The sequence below is a fragment of the Emys orbicularis genome, chromosome 17 (assembly GCF_028017835.1).
Source record: "Emys orbicularis isolate rEmyOrb1 chromosome 17, rEmyOrb1.hap1, whole genome shotgun sequence".
NCBI lineage: Eukaryota > Metazoa > Chordata > Testudines > Emydidae > Emys > Emys orbicularis.
The window spans coordinates 630,438-650,709 of NC_088699.1; the positions used below are offsets into that span (position 1 = coordinate 630,438).

At 45.2% G+C, this 20,272-nt stretch overlaps 1 protein-coding gene across 2 annotated transcripts in view; it reads left to right on the forward strand.

The window, feature by feature from the left end:
- Positions 1-2,067: 2,067 nt before the first annotated feature.
- LOC135891067 (14-3-3 protein epsilon) overlaps positions 2,068-20,272 on the forward strand; it is a 143,960-nt gene continuing 125,755 nt past the window's right edge. Inside the window, exons 1-2 of one of the 2 annotated variants that reach the window (XM_065418554.1) lie at positions 2,068-2,258; positions 8,594-8,649. In XM_065418554.1, the coding sequence (XP_065274626.1) occupies positions 2,068-2,258; positions 8,594-8,649 (247 nt within the window). Of the gene's footprint in view, positions 2,312-8,593; positions 8,650-20,272 lie in introns of both variants that reach the window. The other variant, XM_065418553.1, reaches the window with a different exon arrangement.

The following is a 20,272-nucleotide window of genomic DNA, read 5'->3' on the forward strand; positions in this document are numbered from 1 at the left end:
GAGCCAAAAAATCTTACCGCGTTATAGGTCAAACCGCGTTATATTGAACTTGCTTTGATCCATCGGAGTGCGCAGCCCCGCCCCCCCCGAGCACTGCTTTACCGAATTATATCCAAATTCGTGTTATATCCAGTTGCGTTATATCGGGGTAGAGGTGTAGTTGTATTTGGTTAAAGCACCTTTGCCATATGCCCTGTAGTCTGCTTGACAAGAATTGTAGCCGCATCATCTAGGGTTTGTGGAGACAGAATGTAATGCTGTAATGTTATTCCAGTAGAATCCTAGCTTTGCGCATGCCCCATGTGATCAAGTCCCTTTTTGGTATATTATTGGCTTCTGTTTTTAAAATATTTTATTACAATGGCAGAAATGCATCAGAATAAGCTCTATATGCCGATATTTTTATCTAGTGAGCAGAATTACATTTTTACTCTGATTCCAGAAATTAATCACTGCAGGTACTGTGTGTACAAAGTAGCTGCCAGCAATTAGACTGTCTTTCCTGTCAAGCAGACAACTATCAAGCTTGAAGAGATCTTTACCATGATAGGAATGTGTTCAAGGATCTAATTTGCTAAGCCTGGTGTTTGCCAGATAAGATGCAAGGACACAGAAGTATTGTGTCTCCTCTTGATTCTGTCTCAACAGCACACAGTGGAGAGGAGGTGGATTTTCAGTGCACACTTTCTATATTCACACTTGTGATACAACCATGTTGATTTTTTCTTCCTAAAGATAGTTCTAATGTCATTTTGCCAGTGCTTGTATGCTGCATGTAGGAGAGACCTATGGCCCAGAACCCATGGATGGGCAGTACTAGTCCTTTATGTGGTTCCTTTTTGTTATTCTGGCTCTTGTCCTGGTGCAGTTAGAAACATCCAATGCTAAGTTGATATGACTACTTCCACCTTTTCATGGGGGGGGGGGGGAGGAGGGTGTGGGTGTGTGTGTGTGTGTGTGTATAATATCCTTACTGTATGTTCCATTCTATGCATCTGAAGAAGTGAGCTGTAGCCCACGAAAGCTTATGCTCAAATAAATTTGTTAGTCTCTAAGGTGCCACAAGTACTCCTGTTCTTTTTGCGGATACAGACTAACACGGCTGCTACTCTGAAACCAATGCTAATTTAACAGTTACTTGAAAGCTTAAGGCTGCACAGACTGTTCCATGATTCCAAAGGACTCTGAAAAAAATCTGGCCTTGTCCTTCACAGACCGGCCCAAGGGTTAGGCCCTGCTCCTGCAACACTGGTGAACCAGCCGCGCCACACACCCGGTAGTTACCGGGGAGGACGGGAATCTGGGAGAGACTTTGGGCCCCTGCCTAGAGGCTGCAGAACCCGACACCGGCCCACCCTCGGCTTGGGGGAGGGGCGCAGGCGCACACTTCCGCGCAGCCGCAGCACTTTCCTTGCGGCCAATGGCCAATCAGCCCGTACAAGCCACTTCATGTTACTGACCTTCTCCAAATGGCAGTGCCGCCAGCCCAATTATATATGTCAAGGAGCTGAGGGAGGCCCTCTCCTTGTTCAATGGCGGTTTAGCCCGCACTGGGGCACATCTCTACCCATGTCCCAGGACCTTCCGTCAACTGCCACCGATTATCTCTGACCTTCTTGTAATGGCGGTTGTGCAGCGCAGTATTCTCCCTATCCCCGACCGTCCCATTATGGCGGTTCCTCGGGAGCGCTATTCTGCCTATTCCATGACCTTTGGTCAATGGCTGCTCAGTGCGCGCGCGCATTTCAGGGTAACCTGTAACTTCTGCTTATGGTAGAAATGTCTCCACGGGACATTTGAAAATACAGAAAGCGTCCTTTTTGCGCCCGCGAAAAGCGTTGACTGACCCCTTATGGCCGCCAATGGCCGTGCAGTCTGCGCAGGAATATGACGTCTCCGGATTGTCGACTTTTTCCTAGCAGTGGCTCAGTTAGTGTCGTCACGTCTGGTAGGTGAGGTCAGCACAGGGGCCGCCATTTTGGGTGGCGGGACTGGGATCGGAGTGGGGGCCTTGGGTGGTTGTGGCCCGCAGGGGGAGTTGGTGCGGCCCACGGGGTAGCGGCCCCTATGGCCGGGCAGTTTGACTCCGAGGACCGGGCGAGCTGGTACTGGGGGAGGCTGAGCAGGGCCGAGGCGGTGTCTCTACTGCAGGGGCAGCGCCACGGGACCTTCCTGGTGAGGGACTCGGGCACCATCCCCGGGGACTTCGTGCTGTCGGTGTCCGAGAGTTCCCGGGTCTCGCACTACATCGTAAACAGCCTGGGGACGGCGGGAGGCCGAAGACCTGGCGGCGAGGGCCAAGGGGCCCCAGGTGAGTGCGCGGAGCCGGGCCGGGCTAGGGAGAGGGGCTGCTTTGATTGTCTGACCTGGGGGATGTTGCTGCAGTCTGGCCCTATATCCGACTTTGTTTTGCGCTGGGGAAAGCGCGGCCTCAGTTTCTCCCGAAACAGCGGGCAACCCGCGGGCACCAGCCAAAGAGCCACATTGCCCCTGCCCCCGCCCCCTCCAGACTGGCGTTCAGTCTCCTGAGGCCCGGCTGTGCCGTTTGTGTTTGTCTTTTGGTTCCGCACTGGGAACCGCTATTTTTGGGGTCCTTCGTTATTGGGGAGCGGCTCCAGGACTCTCATCCCCCGCCACATGACCTGCAGTATTCCTAGCGTTAAAATCGTGTTGGACGTTATTTGGAGGACTAAAATAGTGCATATATGGACACTGACCAAGATGGGGGCGTCTAGACTTCCATCCTGAAGTCATTACAGCTCAGATTTCCCATCATTATGTATAAGCCAGGTATGGAAGAGTAAACTGCCACCACCTATTCAGAGGAAGTTGAAATTTTATTGTTGTTTTACATTTTGAATTTGCATGAAACAGTTGAAGACAATTGGCATATTAGAGACTTGGAGGATTTGAAAAATGACATTTTAAATTCCTCTCTTGAACGAGGGAGAACCCAAGATTTCCATTATTTAATTTCAAACCTCAAATGACTGATGAGTCTGAAAATGAAATATGTTAATTTAGTAACTTAAGTGCTCCCACTGTTTAAATAAATGAGTAATTTCTCTTAAGTGAGATGTTAAAAGTGGATTCTAAGCACAAATACCCTTATTTTATCCTTTCATACTTGGAGAATAAGTAGACGTTATGAATTCTAGAATGGATTAAAATCTGAGATATGAAAATATAAATGTCAAACTGTATTTTAATACAGTCAAGCAATGTCAAACATCTAGAATCAAAGGACATTGATCATACTTACAGGATGGAGGACTGTATCCAAAAGCAGTGCTTCTGAATTTAGGAGTCATGATGAGCATGACTTCCCAATGCAGCGCAGTTGCTAAGAGGGATAATGTGATCCTTGGATGTATAAATGGAAATATTGAGCAATACGATATTACTTTTGTATGGAGCATCACTGAAACCATTATTAGAATGCATCCAGTTCTGGTGGCCACACTCCAAAAAGGATATTGAAAAATTAGAAACAGTTCAAAAATTGGGATATTTTGAAGTCTGGAAAACCTGAAATCCAGCAAGAGACTTAAGAAGTCTCTTATTTAATTTTAAGGAAGAGAAGGTTAAAAGGTGAATTGAACCTGGTATTTAAGTACCTTTGGAAGCGGGGTAATTATTCTGGAATAAAGTCCTTTTTTCCAGAGCAGAGTGTCCACATGGGGGAGTTACATCAGCATAGATCAGGGGTGGGCAAACTTTTTGGCCCAAGGGCCACATCTGGGTGGGGAAATTGCATGTAGGACCACGAATGTAGGGCAGGGGTGTGGGAGGGGGTGCGGTGTGCAGGAAGGGGCTCAGGGCAAGGGGTTGGGGCAGAGGAGGGGTACGGGGTGTACAAGGGAGTTCAGGGAAGGGGGTTGGGGTGCGGAGTGCGGGAGGGGGCTCAGGGCAGGGGTGCAGGGAGTAGTGCGGGAGAGGGCTCAGGGCAGGGGGTTGGGGTGCAGCAGGGGGCTCAGAGCAGGGGGTTGGGGTGCAGGAAGGGTGTGGGGTGTTGCGGGGGGCTTGGCAAGGGGTTGGGGTGTGGCAGGGGTTGGGATACAGGAGGGGTGGCATGGGGCTCATGGCAGGGAGTTGGGGTTCAGGAGGGGTTCAGGGTGTGGGCTCTGGCCCAGCACCGCTTACCTGGAGCGGCTCCGGGGTGGCAGCGGCGTGCACCGGAGCCAGGACAGGTTCCCTGCCTGCCTTGGCCCCGCACCGCTGCCAGAAGCGGCTGGCACCACGTCCGTGCAGCCCTTGGGAGGTGGGGGGCAGAGGGATCCGCGCGCTGCCCTCACCTGTGGGTACCTCCCCCGAAGCTCCCATTGGCCGCGGTTCCCCGTTCCTGGCCAAAGGGAGCTGCGGGGGGCGGTGCCTGCAGGCGAGGGCAGCGCACGGAGCCCTTTGTCCCCCCGCCCTCCAGGGGCCGCAGGGACGTGGTGCTGGCCGCTTCCGGAAGTAGCGTGGGGCCCGCGGTGCCACGGGGGTGGCAATCCTGCGGGCCGGATCCAAAGCCCTAATGGGCTGGATCCAGCCCACGGGCCGTAGTTTACCCATCCCTGGCTTAGATCTAGCGGAATGTTTCCCTATATAGACACGTCCAAAGGCATAACAAGCGCTAGCGGCTGAAAGTTAGTCAAATTCAACTGGAAATAATGTGCAATTTTTTGAGTGGGGGGGTAGTTAACTTTGGGAACAATTTAACAAAGGATGTGGTGGATTCTCCATCACTTGATAGTGTTCAGTCAAGATTGGAAGATGTCTTTCTAAAAGATGTGCCCTAATTTGAATACAAGTTTTGGATTTGTTTCAGGGATTAATGAGTGAAATGTTATGGCTGATGTTATGTAGGACAGAATAGATTATCATAATGGTCCATTCTGGTGTTACTCATCAGTTTGGGAATCAGACATACCCATTTCACAAAGATTCTCTCTCAGCCTCTAAAGAGGCAGAGTATGATAGGATGCAAAGTATATAGGGTGGGATATTCCAGTATGTCCAAGTGATTTGGGCACATTGATGCCAACATGTGCTCCCAAACCACTTAGATGTTTTTGAAAATCCAGACTATAATTTCAGTAATCAAGTAACCTTTACATAGAGATATCCATGCACAACACTGTCTGCAGCTTATGACGTATTACACATGTGAGCAATTTCTTTTGACTCGACGAGACTACATGCATTTGTAGGAATTTGCAAGATTGGGGTCTTGGAGGTCAGAGACTTATGTCTACGTCGTAGTCAGAGGTATGACCGCAGCACATTTAGTCATATGTGAGCTAGCTCTGATCTGTGTCTACATGTACTGCAGTTACACCTCTGATTGTCGTGTAGACATATCCTAAGTCTTTCCTCCCTCCTGTCCCAGCATATTCTCCTCTTGTAATTAGAACTCTGTTCAGGAGTACTAATCTCTTCTGAGTAAGAAAATAGGTTTATGCTACCAATATTTCTGATCCTTTTCTTTTTAGCTGTAATGGTTCTGATGTTGCAATAGCTGTACTTCCAACTTAAGTAGTAGAGATTTTTTTAGCAAACATTACATGCTTGGATGTGTTTGAAAAGTGGAGAGAATATTTTATATCAATAGATCCAAATCTCTTATACCACATTATTGTTTGCCTCAACTTAAGACCTATCTAAAACAGGCCTGGAGAACAAAAACCTGAATTGTTGGATTCACTGGGATCAGAAGAGTCATATGTTGAGATAGAGCGAATGGTATTGCAAAAACTAGTAAAGAACTCATTACTTGTTCCGGCCTATAATATGAGAACAAGGGACACGTTCTATGAAATTGAAAAGGATCCCCAGGAAATACTTTTTTCCTATGTTCCTAGGTTGCATTTGTCACATTTCAAAGACAATTGAATAAGCTCTATACCAGGCCTGTTCATTTGTGCAGTTCTGTGAATAGGGAAGAAGAGATACTATGCCCTAAAGATTTGATATACTCTTACAGTTCTAGCTTGCAAAGCTATAAGTATTTACTAGTGGTCATATAATTATCCAATGATTATCTGTATGCTCTTCTGAAGCATTCCTGTTTCTTTTCATTTGTTGTAAACTTACTGTCCCTTAATTTAATTGAATGTATCCTTGTTTTGTACGTAAGATTGCATGAGTTTGCTTTGCTCGAGCTCCTGGCACCCATAGGGAAGTGCTGTAGAAAGTAATAGAGAAGAAGCACATGGGAGAGTAGAAGGAAGCAAAATATACCAACAGTAAACCCTTATATAACGCGCGATTATTCAGCACGTTTTTGACATAACACGGTTTTCATTTAGTGACCCATTTTTATGTTGCGTGCGCTATTTTTATATAGCGTGCGCTCCCATGGACCTGTCCACTCAGGTCGGGCAAGAAAACCATCGACTCCACTCCATCCTTAGTCCAGCTGTACCGGCAGCCTTTGTGTTGTTGACACTGCGTTCATCATGCCACCTAAGAGGAGTAGCAGTCCTAAAGAAAGTGAGGAGAAGAGAATGAGAAGAAACGGGAAACGATGAGTTTAGCTAAGAAAATAGAGATACTGGACAAGCTCTGTGCTGGTGCCCGAGTCAGTGCAGTTGGTCACGAGTATGATGTGAATGAATCTACGATTCGCACCATTAGGAAAGGTGAAGATGGCATTAGAGCACATGTTATGGCTGCAGGTAATGCTAGTCTTATCATCAAGAGGATGACACAGGCAGATGTTCAGCTAAATAAAACAGAGACTTTGTTGAACACATGGATTGAAGATCTGACTCAGAAACGGGCACCACTCTGTGGGACAGTCATTCATGAGAAGGCACGGAAATTGTATGCAGCCATGTGTGAGAAGGAAGGTGAACCATTCAAAGGAATGTCATTTAGTAGTGGCTGGCTTGATAATTTTAGGAAGCCCTTTAACATCCATAATGTCACGTTTACAGGGGAATCTGCATCGGCTGACCACCAAGCAGCAGAACTCTTCCCTGCTGAGTTAGCAAAAATTATTGAGGACAATTATTATAAGCCCCAGAAGGCTTTTAATGCTGATGAAACAAGTTTGTTCTGGAAACGAATGCCATCCTACATCACCCAGCAGGAGCATTCAGCACCAGGATTTAAAGCTGCTCTGTGCCAATGCGTCAGGGGATTATAAATGTAAAGCAATCAGGGTGGATTGGATTTAAATCACTAGTCAGGAAGACTCGATTTAATCATGGATTTCTACATAAAAGTGCATTCTTGTTGGTTGTTATAACCTTAATACATATTATTCACAACTCAGAGATAGATACACACTATACATTTTTAGTGATTTATTTTGAAAACTTTTCAGATTAGTTTTACAGCTATATTAGAAAATGAATGATTGTTTGGTTATTTCGTTTACCAAAGGTAATTGAAGCAGATAGTTCACCTCCCAATGACTTCATAAATATCTCCAATTCAACAGGTTAATCATTATTTGGAGGATTTTCTTGCCATGCTATATTAGGAGGAGAACATCACAAGACAGACATTTTAATTGTTTTATTTAATTAAAACAATGTTACGTATTCTGGGTTTTTTTCTTCAACAGCAAACATATAATACTTTAACAAAACAAGCATACGAATTTTTGAATGTAGTTAAACATTCAAGTTTTTTAAAATCAGGTTTGTTTTTGTTAAAATTGTTTTTAACTAAAATAGTTAAATGAAGTAATAATAATTAAAAAAAAGTTAAATTGACCGTCAGCCAGGTCAACATGAGAAACTTAAAATACTGGCTTCTGCAACTAACTCAGTCGTCTTCACCTTCATTTTCCTGTTTGTTCATAATCTGGAAAAGAAAAACAAGCTTTCCTGCTTTTTCAGGTCCCAAACAATTTCTCAATTTGGAATGAATTAGTCCAAAGGAAGAAAATATTCTTTCTACGCTGGTAGAAGAAGCTACTTCTGTTAAAAGTGAGATTATCACTTCAACAGTCTCTGAATCCAAGTGCTTAACTGACTTCCGCCAGTTCGCTGGTTTGACTTACTTTAAAACATCATCAGCAAACATATTTCTTGAATGGTACTTATTCCCAAACTGGGTCTCTCTTACTGCCTGCTGCCATTATAGGTTTTCCCTTCTAGTGAGAGAATGGTATGGTAGATCTCAAATCAGTGAAGGCTATGCTCAGAAAGATCTCAAGACTTCTGGAATACGCTGCTCAGTTTCACTTTTGTTTCTACTGCCTGTCCCTCCCTTCTCACGTTTATCTCCAGACTTCTTCTTGTCCAGATCTATTCTGCCCCCAACAATCTTCTATTCCTTGAACTTTTTGAAACTTTGCACTTTTAGAGTGAGGTAAGGTAGGGTTACCATATTTTGAGCCTCCAAAAGGAGGACACTCCATGGGGCCCCGCCCCCAGCCCCGCCCCTGCCCCAACTCCGCCCCCTCCCCTGCTTCCCACGAACATTTGATTCGCGGGAAGCCTGAAGCAGGTAAGGGGGGTGTGGAGGGAGGAGGCGCGGCCCAGTCTGGCCCCCCCCGGCGTCTCCAGCCTGGGTCGGCTCGGGCTCTGGGGTGCCGGCCCCGGGCCAGCCCCCGGCCGAGCACCCCCGGCCCGCCCAGCACTGCCGGTCCCCGGCCCCCGGGCCCCCGGCCGAGCACCCCCGGCCCGCCCAGCACTGCCGGTCCCCGGCCCGGCCCCCGGCTCAGCACCCCCCGGCCCCGGCCCCCGGCTCGGCGGCACCGCCGGCCTGGCACCGCACCGCCGGCCCGGCCTGGTCCCCGGCTCGGCACCGCCGGCCCCGCATGTCCCGATTTTCCCGGACATGTCCGGCTTTTGGGGATTTCCCCCCGGACGGGGATTTGGAGCCCAAAAAGCCGGACATGTCCGGGAAAATCCGGACGTATGGTAACCCTAGGTAAGGGATTGACTCTATGTACACAAATTTGCAGAGGGACAATAGGGTTGAGGTCTGTTATTTCTCACCTCTATATATTTATTTATTTATTTATTTATTTAAAAACATTTTTGCTGTTAACAAGCATGTTATCTCTGGAGATGCAAATCCACAGTTTGAGAACTGCAAAACTAACCATCTCTGATGGTATCTTCTAGACTGAGCACTGAGTCCCATTGGGTAGATAGAAAGATTAACCTAAATAATCTATACAGAAGCCCCTGGAGCCCCATAAAATTGGGTCCCTAATCCATGAACTATTGGAACTCATTTACTAAACTTTTCTTAAACATTACATGAATATATTGTCTCATACTATAGAATTAGAATTTATAATCCCTATTCCATGATGAAATATCTTTGAGCTATAATGTATCTTAATAAAACTATCTTTAGATAGGTTTTTTCCTCAAAAAGCATTGTATCAAAAAATCTGATTTAAATAAAAAAATCATTGATTTTTATCTACCCTGAAACTAATGCTTGTTTACCGTGCTGAGAACCCTGTGCCTCAAAAGGCAAGCAGAAGTCTCTCTTGCTAGTTTACTGGAGGTCTAACAAAAAAGCCTGGGTAAGATCTAAACTGTTTACAGAATGGTTTACTTTATGCTTTGTGCCTCTGGTAGAACTTTATTTAAAGTCACAAAACCATCTTTCAAGATTTTGTTGTTATTGGTCAATGCCCCAAGTCACTCTGCCGAAGCTCTACAGGGTGCAAACGAAAATGTCAAGGTTGTTTTCCTTCCACCTAACACCGCCTCATTGTTGCAGTCCTTAGATCAAGGCGTAATCAAGCCATTTAAATGTTATACAAGGTGGACTGTCAAGAAGATGCTAGAGGCGTTGGAGGAAAACTCAGAAATGGGCATACCAGACTTCTGCGTTCATATAACATGGCACACGTAATTGAAGGGATCTAGGAGTCCTGGGATGAAGTCACTGTTCCTACCATCAACGCCTGTTGGAACAAGTTGTGGCCATTAGTGGTGAATAATTTCACTGGCTTCCCCACAGTACACAAGGAGGTTAGGGAGATAATGATTTTGATAATGAATTGATAAACTGACACCAGACGGAGCTGACTGAGGAGGAGTTAGTGGAGATGCATGAGGCCACCGACAACGAAAGTGAAGACGAGCAAAAGGAACAAAAACTCACAGCAGGATATTTAAGGGAAAATTTACAAATCCTAGAAAAAGTTATAAGTAATTTGATGGAGAAAGATCCAAATATGAACAGGAGCCTAATATGCAAATGGCCCTATCATGAGCTGTACCAAGTCATTGCTGAGTCAGGCAAAGCAGAGTCTCATCACTGACTACATCATGCCCTCTACACACCAGTCAACAGACACATCAACTTCAGCATCCCAATCATCAACTGAGCAGGAACCAGAAAATACCACTACTGCTGCATCCTCAGCACAGTAACAACGTTCCCCAGTCATCACCTAGATCATTGTCTTCAGCAAGTCACCAATTCATAGTTTTTAAGGTAATAAATTAAAAAAAAATCATCTTTGTCATGTCTGGGAACGTAAGCCTATTTTTCCCATTTATTCTTTAGTTTATATAACACATTTTTATATAACACACGGTTTTCTAGGGACGTAACTACTGTGTTATATAAGGGTTTACTGTATATGATTTGATTGCAATGCATATTCTTGTGGAACACTCAGATTCTAGGTAGGCGAGGGTTACAAATCCTGCAGGAGGGAAGTGTCTTTCATCACTCTCAATGATCCCTTCTGGATGATAGCATGGTGGCTGTTGGAACATGAAGGGAACTGAAAACAGCCTTCTTTGCCTGAGGCAAGGTCACTAGAATGTGCTGGCATTTTTAGAATGGGACAGGAAGTGAAACTGAAAAATTGGGGTCCCAAAAGGACTTTCCTTTCCGGCTCAAAAAATGCTTATCAATGTAGATGAAGGGACGGAAGCAATGGGACAGAGGAGAGAGATGCTAGTAGAAATATTCTGAACTTCAGGAAATACAGAGATAAGGTACATGCCTGCACAACCTTAACTTTCCTTCCTTGCAGCTGGCAAGAGCCGCTGGGAATTATCTGCATGCACTCCTGCTGCATTTACTGTAGTAGTTACAGTTGTAGTGAGTAGTGGAGGGATTATTTGGAGCAGCTTGGCAGAGCTGTGATTGTGATATGAGGCAATATGGGGGGGGGGTACTTCTTTGGGGGGGGGGCATCCCTCCACCTTTGTATGTGTGATCAAAGGAAAGAGGTGCAAGAGAGAATCAGTAGACCTCATTTCAGTGCTGCATTGTGTAGGTTGTGTCAGCAGTGAGGCACAGGGCTAGCCCAGTCACGGGGGTGGTCAGCAATTAGGTGGGAAATGTGTAGCCTGTGGATTTCATGAAGGATAAGTGAAAGTATAGTATTAGATGGCATTGTGGTCCCCCCAGATCCTGGCTTGCCCATGTGGGCTGGGAGAGGAGCTCAGAGCCCATAGAGGGACAGTCCCCAGTTCCTGACAGAAGGAAAAACTGACCTGGCAAGCTGATCAATTAATATCTGTTGACAGCTATTAAATTTTAAATAAATTTAAATATCCTATCTCCTAGAACTGGAAGGGACCTTGAAAGGTCATCAAGTCCAGCCCCCTGCCTTCACTAGCAGGACCAAGTACTGATTTTTGCCTCAGATCCCTAAATTGCCCCCTCAAGGATTGAACTCACAACCCTGGGTTTAGCAGGCCAATGCTCAAACCACTGAGCTATCCCTCCCCCCATCAAATAGTCCAGCAAGAATGCCCTGATGTAAGCAGAGGCCGACTGTTTTGATTGCATCATGGTGCATTCTTTCATTATTTAGAACTTAATTTTATTGTGTGTTGTATTTTTTGGAGTTAAAATAACTCACTTAAGTAACTTTTTGGTAGTAATTAGGAATAAATATCTTTCTAAGGTAAAGCCTATTGGAGACCATGAAGACTTACACTTTTTTTTTAACTGTTCTAATAAATTAGTGCTTTAAATATTGACCAGTATTTGACCAGTCAATTGACCAATTATTTTTGGACCCGTAAAATTACCAAACCTAGCACAAGAGACAGGGAGAGGGGCTTGCGCCCCCTCCTCCCCCGAAGGGCAAGGATCCTGCAGACCGCACATGAGGGGGGAGAATGTGGGGCTGCCACATGCCCTGTACCCTAATTCTTCCCATTCACACTGCCACCCATCTCCATGTCACCTTTCCACTCCCCTGATTTGAGCCCCCAACCCCTTTCCCAGGCCTACCACCCATGCCTGTTTATCTCCCTCTCCTCATTGCAATCTCAAATCCCTGCTCCTTATTCTCAACACTCTTCAGCCCCCTAATCTCCCTTGCAGCACATATTTGCATGTGTATTTATTTTCTTTTCAAAAATTATAGTAGAGCACCAACTCCACTATAGTTAAGATGAAGACCAAGCAGTCTCTTTAAAACTAGACTCTTCTAAGTGCTCTAAAATACAGAACACTTACTCAGATTGCTTTGAAATTTTGTCTGCCTCATGGGGGCATGGAGCTTAGTCAGTGAACCAAATTTGGGGCCATTTGAACAAGTGGTTCCTGAGATTCAGCCCCCGGGGAAAAAACAGCTCTTCTTAAAGCTGACATGTTTTGGCAATGAGTTTTGTGCATAGATAGAGCTTAAATCGGGGCTGAGATTATTATACCAGGGTCTCAAATGCTTGGAAGTTACCCCAACAGAGTACATGCCACCCACTAGCCTTTTGGGAGAAATCAAATTACGTTATTAGCCAAAGAGTAGTTCTTCAGTGAGGCTTATCAGCATTTGAAGTGTGTGGCATTGCATCAAACAGATTCCACTGAGCATGTGTGGGCAGACAAGGTTTTTAGCCTTGAAAGTTTCACGCCTGCTGGATGGCTTGAGAATAAGCAGTAGTCCTTTGACCCAGACCCAACCAGCCACTGTCTGTTGGAGTCTTGCTGCAGGCAAAAGTCTGGAAAAGCTCAGAGGGCATATTGCTAAAATCTGTCTCTAGGTTGGAGGGGGTGGGGTATTTTTGGTGGCTGTAATCAAAGTATGTATATATTTTTTAAATTATATATGCAAATGGTTACTGGCAGGGGAGGGGCATTTTAGAGAGTGGAGAACTGGGAGGAATAGAGGTGAAAGGGGTTTAGCACTACATAAAGGGGACAGGGATTTTGGGGATGAGTGGTAGGGGAGATGAGTGGGGTTCGGGGGCCTCAGGTGAGGGAGAGGGAGAGAGACACAGAGAAGGGAGCATATGGGGATGAGTAGCAGGGAGATTGCGGGGAGAATAGAGTCAGGGACTCCTGTCAGCCCCACCTTCTCACTGTGTCTGTGTGTGTGCCAGGACTTGGGGGGAGAGGGAGGTTGAGCTCCTCACCCTACCTCTTTGTGTGTGTGTGTGTGTGTGTGTGTGCGTGTGCACGTGTGCCAGGATATGGGGGCCTGCTGCCCCTCTGGGGGGGCCTGATCCTCTACCTGCCCCCTCATTTAACCTGGAGTCAGGGCAGTCCCTGTCCTTCTGGGGGTGTCTGAACCCATCTCCCTGCTCCCCAAGTGATCCAGGATCTGGGGAAGCCCTCTCCTTCTGAGTGGGGAGCTAAGAACTGGCATACTGGAATACCTCCCACAGTATTCTTGCCGCCAAGTTAAAGAAATATGGGCTGGATGAATGGACTGTAAGGTGGATAGAAAGCTGGCTAGATCGTCGGGCTCAACGGGTAGTGATCAATGGCTCCATGTCTAGTTGGCAGCCGGTTTCAAGCGGAGTGCCCCAAGGGTCGGTCCTGGGGCCGGTTTTGTTTAATATCTTTATTAATGATCTGGAGGATGGTGTGGACTGCACTCTCAGCAAGTTTGCAGATGACACTAAACTAGGAGGCGTGGTAGATACACTAGAGGGTAGGGATCGGATACAGAGGGACCTAGACAAATTAGAGGATTGGGCCAAAAAAAACCTGATGAGGTTCAACAAGGATAAGTGCAGAGTCCTGCACTTAGGACGGAAGAATCCCATGCACTGCTACAGACTAGGGACCGAATGGCTAGGTAGCAGTTCTGCAGAAAAGGACCTAGGGGTCACAGTGGACGAGAAGCTGGATATGAGTCAACAGTGTGCTCTTGTTGCCAAGAAGGCTAACGGCATTTTGGGCTGTATAAGTAGGGGCATTGCCAGCAGATCGAGGAACGTGATCGTTCCCCTTTATTCGACATTGGTGAGGCCTCATCTGGAATACTGTGTCCAATTTTGGGCCCCACACTACAAGAAGGATGTGGAAAAATTGGAAAGAGTCCAGCGGAGGGCAACAAAAATGATTAGGGGTCTGGAGCACATGACTTATGAGGAGAGGCTGAGGGAACTGGGATTGTTTAGTCTCCAGAAGAGAAGAATGAGGGGGGATTTGATAGCAGCCTTCAACTACCTGAAGGGAGGTTCCAAAGAGGATGGAGCTCGGCTGTTCTCAGTGGTGGCAGATGACAGAACAAGGAGCAATGGTCTCAAGTTGCAGTGGGGGAGGTCCAGGTTGGATATTAGGAAACACTATTTCACTAGGAGGGTGGTGAAGCACTGGAATGCGTTACCTAGGGAGGTGGTGGAGTCTCCTTCCTTGGAGGTTTTTAAGGCCCGGCTTGACAAAGCCCTGGCTGGGATGATTTAGTTGGGAATTGGTCCTGCTTTGAGCAGGGGGTTGGACTAGATGACCTCTTGAGGTCCCTTCCAACCCTGATATTCTATGATTCTATGATACTGGGAGCATGGGCCAAAAACACACTGCTGACACTGAGGCGAGAATGGACATGCTTGATGCATATCTCTCACACTCCAGCACTAAGTAGGGGGAATGAAAACACCCACTGAGATTAATGGAGCAGTTCACATATCTCATGGGGTGTTTTCTCAAGGCTTGTCTACATTTGAAACACTACAGTGACACAGCTGCACTTCAGTGTAGGTGCTACTTACACCAGTGCAAGGGATTCTCCTGCTAGTATATGTAATCCACCTCTCCGAGAGGCAGTAGCTAGGTCGATGGAAGAAATCTTCCATTGACCTAGGGATATCTACACTGGGGGTTAGGTCCACTTAACTACGTTGCTCAGGGAAGTGGATTTTTCATACCCTTGAGCAACATAGTAGGTTGACTTAACTTTTTGATGTAGACCAGGTCTCATTCAACTGAGACGATCACATTGAGATGAATGGGCTATGTCAGATGTCTCTGAGCCTCCTATGCCTTCAGGATTATCCTGTGGTGGAGATATGTATATAGAAAAGCAGTCACTGATGACTAATTTCATAAATATTATAACAGAGTGGTAAGAGTGAGTTTTTTAAAGAACAGCGTTTCTAAATGTTCCAAAATCTGCATGTGAGCTGACCTATCTTCACATCTGCTGTGCTTTATGGGATGTAGGGTAGAATTAGTGATCCAAATTTGGGGTCATTTGTGCAAAGTGTTCCTTAAACAAAGGCCTTCCCCCTGAAAAAAAACAGATTGTCTTTAAGTACACAGATTTTACCAACTTTTTTTGTGTACACCAAGCTTCTAAAACACTGATAGCTTAATGGGATGGAAAGGGGAGGGTGAACTGGAAACAGTGGCAGGGGGCTACATGTTGTGGGGGAATAGTGGGTGGGGGGCAGAGAGAGACACCATTTTTTTTTCTCATATGCTTAAAGTTACTATAACCACCACATAATAAAAATGTCAAGTTCTTGGGACATGGATAATGTCTGAATTTTTTCTCACCGGTTTCATTAGCAACTACTCACTACAGACATTTGAAAGCATGACCATTATCCCCATTCTACTACAAAAAATTGCACAGGTGTGGGGGGGCTCTTATTAATCACATAGCATTTGTGTGACCTAGTGAAAAGAATAGTGGTCTGGGACTCAGAAACCTGAGCTGTATTCCCGGCTTTGCCACTGGCTTGTTGGGTGATTTTGGACAAGTCACTTCACCCCGCTCGGTGCTTCAGTTTCCCCATCTCTGCAATCTCTTTGAGATTTACTGATAAAAAACGCTTTGTAAGAGCTAGGTGCTCTCATTACTTGTCTACAGGAATGTCTCAGAGAACTGCACACCTACATGAAAATTAAGTGTCTAAATGACCACTGTCATTTCTTCCCCCCCCCCCCCTTTTTTTTAAAGATATTTAAATGGTAAACTTCATTAACACAGATTTATGGTTGTTTGGCAGTACCGTGTGCCCTTTCAGAACATCAAGTTCAGCAAAACTCAAACTTGTGAAAACAAATAAATAAAAAGTTAAGGTACATGCCCATATACCTTTGTCCTGTGCTGAATAGGAGCTCCCTATACTCATATAAAGAAAGAACACCATGTCTACTAAATCTTACAGTTCTTTCAACCCCTTCATCCTTATGCACACACTAACCTTTCATTAAACCCACACACCATACTCATCTCCCACTGAACTGCTGACAAATCCCCATGGCAAAGCAAGAAGACTTCTGTGCCCCACTGCTGACACAACCTACGCAATACAGTGTTGAAATGAAGGATACTGGATCTCTCAATGTACACATGCACCTCTTTCCTTCGATCACACACACTGGGGTCAGGGAGAGAAGTTCTCTCCCACATATTCAGAGGGTCACCAGCTCTTCCAAGCCACTCCAGCTTATTCTTCCACCATTCAGTACTGCTACATCTAACACAGTGAATGCAGCTGGAGTTTGTGCAGATAATTCCCAGGTCCAGGGGGGACAGAGTTATGGTTGTATGGGGTGTACGTTAACTCTTAACTGTATTTCCTAGTTTTCACAAGTTTGGGTTTTGCTGAGTTCTACATTCTGGAAGGGCATGAGCTATTGCTGGACAGACTTAACTCTGCATTGGCAAAGCTGTTAGGGTTTTTTAAATTTTTGTTTTGGTCATTTAATAGTTTTAGCATCTTCTGAATTATCTGCTGTATTCAAACTACATTTCCTTAAAATAACTCCCCGGCCGGCAGATATTAACAACATACCTACAGACCTTTCTCAGGTTTCTGCTCTAGGTCAGATTTGAACTGAGACTGGTTGGGTGTAGGGCAGGTTCACTGGCTGCTGTTTGTTCCTTTGAGCCATCCAGCTGCAGATAAAATTGGCAAACTAGAAAGCCTCTTGATTACTCTGTCCATATACAATATAGTCCATTGGATGCATGAGGCTGTAGGAAAATTAGGGTTGTACCTATTTAGAGAGCTGAACTCTTTTCTTTAATAATATTTTAAATTTTGTTCTCTCAAAGGGGTAGTGAGTGCCATGCTCTAGCTGGAGTAAGGGTGGAGTGATTGAGACAATTGTGCCAGGAGCAGGGCCCTGGCTTGATCCCCAACTCTGGGCAAAAAAAATTGGTAGAATCTGTCAACCTTGAGGAAAAGCTGGTTTGGGTTTTTATTTGTTTGTTTTTCTTTAGGCCTTCCTTTTCTGCCTCTCTCCCTTGGGTACGCAGGAACCTCTTGCTCATATGACCCTGAATTTGGATCAGTAACCCTATCCCATGCTCCCATGAGGCACACCAAATTTCAAGGTAGTCCAAGCAATCATGGATTTTAAAACCTGTAATTCTTTAAACAAAAAGATATTGTTAATCTTAACTACAGCAGAGTTGGCCCTTCTGTAATAAGAGAATGACATGAAATCTAAAGAGACCGAGAATGGGCTGCTTTAAGGGTGGTTATGCCTTCTGACTACACTCTGAAAATGAAGTAGAATGGTAAGTAGTTTACCCCAAAATAGGTTTCCAGATTTAGGAAGTGTTCCCCCCGCCCCCCCAAAAAAATCTTCCAACATTGCTCCTGTGAGTAATTATCCCCATTTTACAGATGGGGAAACTGACTCAGAAGTGATTTGTCCATTGTCAGAAAGGGAATTTGTCTCAACCTGAGAGATGAGTTGAAGGGTCTCTGGCTCTGACCTGTGCTTAGATTACTAGAACATCTCGCCCACATAATCTCTCATCCCTCCCACAAAAAATATAAATTGTTAAATTCTAGATCATTTTTTGTCTTCAGCCCATGCCTCCACTTCCTGATCAAAGGGAAAGATTTGGATTGCTGCTCTGACCTCCTGAGCAGGACAGAACAGGACAGAGGCCAAGTTGAGACACCATAACTAGTTAAGAAAAAAATTCAGCCCTTTATATGTCTTGACCAAATGAGCCAGGTGAAGGAGTTGTGGGACAGTGCTGCTGATTAGGGTGTGAGAGGAGAAAGCTAGAGAACTACTCTTTCCCTAGCACCACTGGATTGGAAGTGGTGGGGGAAGGTGAGAGAGTCATTCTCTAAGTAGCTTCATGCTGGAACTTTACTATCTCCTTTGGCAGCAAGCTTACCTTGGTAGTTTGACACCCGATCCCCCACATTATTCCCTCCCTGAGTATTGTTCCACCAGAAGATGAGGGCAATATGCTACTGGAACTGGCTTCTGCAGGAACAGCCCCAGAAGATAATGGTTTTACCTCTCCAAACAAATGTTTCCCTTGCTGTTATAATGTGTTCTTGTTCCTTGCGATAATATCAGAGTACCTCACACATCAATTTATCCTCATTACAACCTCTGTGAGGTATGAAAGTGTAGTAAACACTTAAAAGTTTAATTTTTTTTTTTTTTAAAGCCAGAGAGGGACTATATGTTAATCTAATCTGACTTCCTGTATCACATGGGCCATAGAACTTGACCTAATAATACCTATTAGTGAAGGGAATTATTCTTCCCTGGCATGTAAGTAAACTCTATCAAGCTCAATAACTTGTGGTTGAAATAGAGGATTCCTGCTTTACAGACTCTAAATGATGGAGAATTTACCATTTTCCTTGTGGCAGTGTTATTATTTAAACTCATTGTTAAAAAGTTGCATTTTTCTAACTCTGACTTCTAGCTATGGGGTCTTGTTATGACCTTTTTTGCTACAATTAAGAGCCTCCTAATATGTGGTATGTCCTCTCCATTTCTAGGTACTTAGATGGGGATCATGTTGCTTCCTAATATTCTTTGATAAGCTAAATAGCTTGAGCTGCTTAAGTTTTCATTGTAAAGAGTATTTTCCAGAGTCACTTTTTTTTTTTTTTTTTTTTTTTTTTTTTGGTATCTCTCCTCTGATCTTTCTCCAGTTTTTCAACATAATTTTGAAAGTACGTGTGCTAGAAAAGGACACACTATTCTGGTAGTGCTGTATACAAAGGTATTATCACTTCCCTTCTAATCGTCCAAAGATCACGTTAGCCCCGTATTTTACTGGGAGCTAATGTTCTCTTGGTTATCTACAATAACCTTTATATCCTCCTAGGGCTTGTCTTCACATCAACAGTTATCTTGAGTTAGTACTACTTGAGTTATTGCAGACACGCTTCAAAACAATACTGGAGTTACACAGAGTGATTAATTAGCAGCACAGTTGTTGGATTAGTGGCTGACGAATTGTTGTAACTGAGGCTGTTTCATCCCCACTGCATTACTAGCTCCAGCATCAGCATCGCCGAAGCATTAACACATCCCAAAAGGCCTTCTAGCTGGAGTTTAAAGCACCACTTAACGTGAGTTAGAAATTTTTGTGTGTGGACAGGAGTTAGGGGTAACACTAGATTTATAACTCGAGCTAACTGCTGTGAAGACACACCCTTAGAATCACTGCTTTCCAGGATACAGTTCTTCCACCTTCTACTCCCCCACTGATTTCAGAGGGGCCACTCATGGAATTAGGTGTTACTCAGTGTGAGAGAGGCCAGGTCTACACTACAAAGTTAAGTCAATGTAAGCAGCCTAGCGTCAACCTACCTGTCCATGTGTCTATGCTTAAATTTGTTTCCTGTAAAGTATATGCCCCAATACAGCGATGCAGTAAAACCACCTCCCTGAATGGCATTAAGCCATGGTTGACATACTGTGGTTGATGTACTGCGAGTGTAGACTGTCCTCTAGCAACTGTCCCACAATGCCTGACACTGACCCCCTCTGGTCACAGTTGTGAACTCCACTGCCCAGGGGATACAGAGAATGGAAGCCACCCGGCATATTTTTGAAATGCATTTTCCTGATTGCCCAGCTTGGCGAACATACCTTGCAGCCCTCCCTTGTTGTGTGCAGCTGCCCAACCGACCACGCTGGCTACATGCTCCAGATGTGTTCCTGCCTGAAGTAGACAGGAGGTATTGGATCTTTTGGGCCAGTGGGGAGAAGAGGCTGTGCAGGCACAGCTATGGAGCAGATGTAGAAACGTGGACATCTATGAGCAGATTGCACGGGGGATGCAAGAGAAGTGGTACAGCAGTGTCACGTGAAAGCCAAGAAACTGCAGCAGGCATATCAGAAGGCCAGGAAGGCCAACGGTTGATTTGGTGCCAAGGTG